This window comes from Berghia stephanieae, chromosome 3, assembly GCF_034508935.2.
Source record: "Berghia stephanieae isolate SIO BIC M18660-M18661 chromosome 3, UCSD_Bste_1.3, whole genome shotgun sequence".
In the NCBI taxonomy this organism is placed as follows: domain Eukaryota; kingdom Metazoa; phylum Mollusca; class Gastropoda; order Nudibranchia; family Aeolidiidae; genus Berghia; species Berghia stephanieae.
The window spans coordinates 59,664,917-59,667,416 of record NC_088362.1 but is presented as its reverse complement, the minus strand read 5'-3'; the positions used below and the strand labels follow the sequence as shown (position 1 = coordinate 59,667,416).

Here is a 2,500-nt window from a genome sequence, read left to right as displayed (position 1 = left end):
AGCGCATGGAATTTCCCCGAGATATCCCGTCAATACCGATGAGAAGAACGCTCATCGTTTCCTTTGGTGAATTTTTCCGTAAATGTTCTTTGTACCTAGCACTGCATTTTGCTTCTGTCGAGTTTCGCATCTTCACTAAAGTTGAAAATGTTTGAGAAACGAGTTTCTTTTTGTACTTACATTGTATCCATAGATTTTCAAAGATTTCGGGTAATTTTATTCGATCTTTGAACGGCCTTGACCATTGGGGCAATTCAGTAAAATGGTCGCTACCTTTTCTCATAAACAAAGGTGTGTACTGGCACGTATCCACTGACACGTTCAAACGCCGGGCCCTCGTGTAGTTAAAATTCAAATATTCTCCATCTCTGTACACAAGACTCGGCATACCATCTGTACAGTTGACTGTTGGAATCTTTACCCAGAATTTCTTCACTGTTGGATTTAACGGATCCATTTTTGGAAAAGCACATGTTTCTTCCGATTGTTTTGCTGGATGTAAAGTTTTAACTGGCTTTCTGCTGAGGGTGGTCCTGCTTGAAATGCCAATTTTATCACTGGCTGAAATCTTTTTTGGTTCTGATGTTTTTGTCTTTGCATTATTTTTATTCTTATTTTGAGTTTTTAAAACTTCACCAGTTTTTAAAGGAGCCGTCTTGCTCTCCTTCTGAAGTCGAGACTTTGGGACTTCAGTTGAATTATGAATGTCTTTTTTATTTGATAAAGACGTGCGTAATACTCCCTGAGAATCAAGCGTTCCGTCCACGACAGACTTAGGCACAGTTTGCAATGCTATATTATTCCAATGCAACTCAGTAACGGGGAGCTTTAAGACAACATCTGCGAGATACGATCTGTTAAATATTAAAATTGTGACAGTGACGACGGCTACCATTCGTAAAAGGATTTTTTTGGAAAGCCGAGCTGAAAAAAAGGAAATATAAAACAGTTTTTAACAAATCTTCATCATGTGAAAGAAAAATGTTTAAGTGTTATTAAGTATTGAGTTAGTCAAATGTTTATATTCATTTACGATGTTGTACAGAATAATTAGTAAAAGAAAATAATAATAGGATGGATTCGACTTTTTGGACTGCAACTCAGAAGCTTTAAAATAGTAACAGAGCTTGCTACTCAATCACTGCTGCGTGGACATGGGGATTGAGGGGGGGGGGGCAGGGCTTAGAAAAAAATCGACTGCATACAGGATCAATCTCAATCCCTTTACTTGCGAAGCTAGTGCTCTAGCAACTGAGCTGTTTTGACCCTCAAGAGCTTAATATCAATATAAAGTCATAAGCTGCATTTATCTACAGACGTTGTAGACGAGTTGCGCAATTTTTAAAGATAAAGATCTGACCAAGTGTGTATGAAAGGTGCCAAATAATGCAAGAAAGAAAAAAACGAGAGAAAAAAAAATCCCAAAAAAATCAGCCATCGGATTATCAGTCGGACATGCTACCAGTACACCACAGAGGGATGGATTTTTTTTCTTCCTAAAGAAAGCAGACAGTGGATGCTCGAAACAATATTATAGAAGTTGAACAAATTAATACTTGAAATATTTGATAAATAGCTCCAACTTTTTTTGAAAAGTTGAGCAATATTAGTTCATGGCTTTTGACTATATATATCTATCTCTCTTCTGTGAATACTGTGATGGTCTTTACAATGTAGAACTTAAAACAGATATTACAGTGTTAAGTACAGGAGTAGAACAAAGAGAAATAGACAATACTCCATCAATCCTGAATGAAGAAATTGAGAACGCAATTAAGAGCCTAAGTTGCAATAAATCACCTGGAATAGACAACATACCAGCAGAACTTATAAAATATGGTGGGGGGCAAACAGTGCAAGCAATAAATATTATATGTCAGAAAATACTGGAGCAGAAAACTTGGCATAAAATTTGGACACAATCGTTTGTAATACCACTACCAAAAAAGGGAAACTTGAGAAAATGCAATAATTATAGAACAATCAGCCTCACTAGCCACCCCAGTAAAGTAATGTTACGCATCATCCTAAACCGCATCAAAACCAAATCAGATGAGATACTTGCAGAGGAACAGGCTGGATTCAGAGTAGGCAGGAGCACAGTCCAGCAGGTGTTCAATAGCCGCATCCTAACTGAAAAATGTCTCCAACACCAAACAGTTTTATATCATAATTTCGTTGATTTCAAAAAGGCAAATTGACAGAGTGTGGCACGATGGCCTTTTGAATATTCTAAGAAACTTCGACTTTGATGAAGGACTTATCCAAACAATATAAGTGTCACAGTAAAGATTGTTCACAAATATCTTATTAAATTTATTTTTATAAGAACTGAATTCATCTCACTCCAGTTATATTTCGGTAGGCTTAGATAAACTTTACCTTCTAATATTAGATCGTCTTTCCTTTTATAGCTTCCTCGAATTAATTTCTAATTAGTGAATACTTTTCGTTCTACATTCTGTCACGTAGCCACTTATTATAAAAGCTGATAGGTCTA

The 2,500-nt window shown here is 36.4% G+C and overlaps 1 protein-coding gene across 2 annotated transcripts in view; it reads right to left on the bottom strand.

Annotated features, from left to right (window-relative positions):
* LOC144968097 (uncharacterized) overlaps positions 1 to 2,500 on the bottom strand; it is a 14,983-nt gene that overhangs the window by 6,052 nt on the left and 6,431 nt on the right. For both annotated transcript variants that reach the window (XM_078906091.1, XM_078906093.1), the window contains exon 3: positions 1 to 924. This exon is cut by the window's left edge and continues 619 nt beyond it. In XM_078906091.1, coding sequence (XP_078762217.1) covers positions 1 to 924 — 924 coding nt within the window. The remainder of the gene's footprint in view (positions 925 to 2,500) is intronic.